The sequence below is a fragment of the Helobdella robusta genome (genome assembly GCF_000326865.2).
Source record: "Helobdella robusta unplaced genomic scaffold HELROscaffold_198, whole genome shotgun sequence".
NCBI lineage: Eukaryota > Metazoa > Annelida > Clitellata > Rhynchobdellida > Glossiphoniidae > Helobdella > Helobdella robusta.
This window is the reverse complement of record NW_008704072.1, coordinates 13,463-14,451: the sequence shown is the minus strand read 5'-3', so window position 1 is coordinate 14,451 and position 989 is coordinate 13,463. Positions and strand designations below refer to the sequence as shown.

The 989-nt window shown below is 39.2% G+C and overlaps 1 protein-coding gene across 1 annotated transcript; it reads right to left on the bottom strand.

Annotated features, from left to right (window-relative positions):
- Positions 1-103: 103 nt before the first annotated feature.
- HELRODRAFT_92428 (hypothetical protein) lies at positions 104-867 on the bottom strand (the record flags this gene model as incomplete). The annotated part of the gene is made up of 3 exons (XM_009016921.1): positions 104-238; positions 441-576; positions 758-867. Coding segments are annotated over 3 exons (381 nt in total), but the record flags the coding sequence as incomplete, so codon positions are not given.
- Between the last annotated feature and the right edge of the window lie 122 nt (positions 868-989).

Genomic DNA, 989 nt, shown 5'->3' with positions numbered 1-989 from the left:
AAAAGTTGAAGTATGAACAATGATCCATGACTGATAGATACATAGATGTTTAGAAGGGCAAAGTTTTGAAAAATGCAAAGGCTCACAAACTAATAAAACTTCTTTAATACAGAAAACTTAGCAAGCCAACCTTCAAACATTCAAAAGCAGGCACCCTTCGAGCAAGAGCTGGCCAGATGTGGTTTTTGAAGAATTCCTCATCAGCAACCGTCTGGTTGGGGTCTGGTTCCGGCTCGCCCTGTTGGTTGAGGGTAAAATGATAAAAACTTAAATCAATATTCAATACATTTACTAACCATCAAATCAATTAACTATCCAATAAACAAAATGAAACATATGAAGAAAAGTTTTTCTAAATGAAATTAACATCGCAATCCGTGTAACAAACAAACGAACATAAAATAACCATTCACAACCAACTAATCAACAAAATAGCCAACCTGGGGAGGGGATGCTCCACAAACATACATGCCCCCTAGTCCCTCTCGCCTCACGTACACACCGGATGGATCGATTAGCATGGGTGTTTGGAGGCCTGGTCCATCAGGGCAGTGAAAAACGTACACATACCGAAGTCTTTGAAGGTGATGGTAATCATGAAAAGGTTCACAGCGGTTACTTACTAAAATAACGTCATCCAAACAAACAAAAAATCATTGCTTTACAATAGAAACACACCAAAATACAACGCAGCACAACACTCAGCACTACATACAACACAAAACGAGATGACAAAACAACGATAGCAATATGGCACCTGGGTTCAACTGGCAATGCAAACGACAGAGGGCCCTCTTTCTCAACACCGATGCCGGCCATTTTTGCAATCTCACTTGACCAAGCTCCAGCGCAGTTCAGAACCATCGCAAACTTCAAATCGTGAACTTTACCATTTGGTGTCTTTACCTTTGTTAGGAAATGATTATGACAAGTGAACTAAAAAAAACAGTAAGCAAGAAAACTAAAACAAATGAAAACAGACAATACTA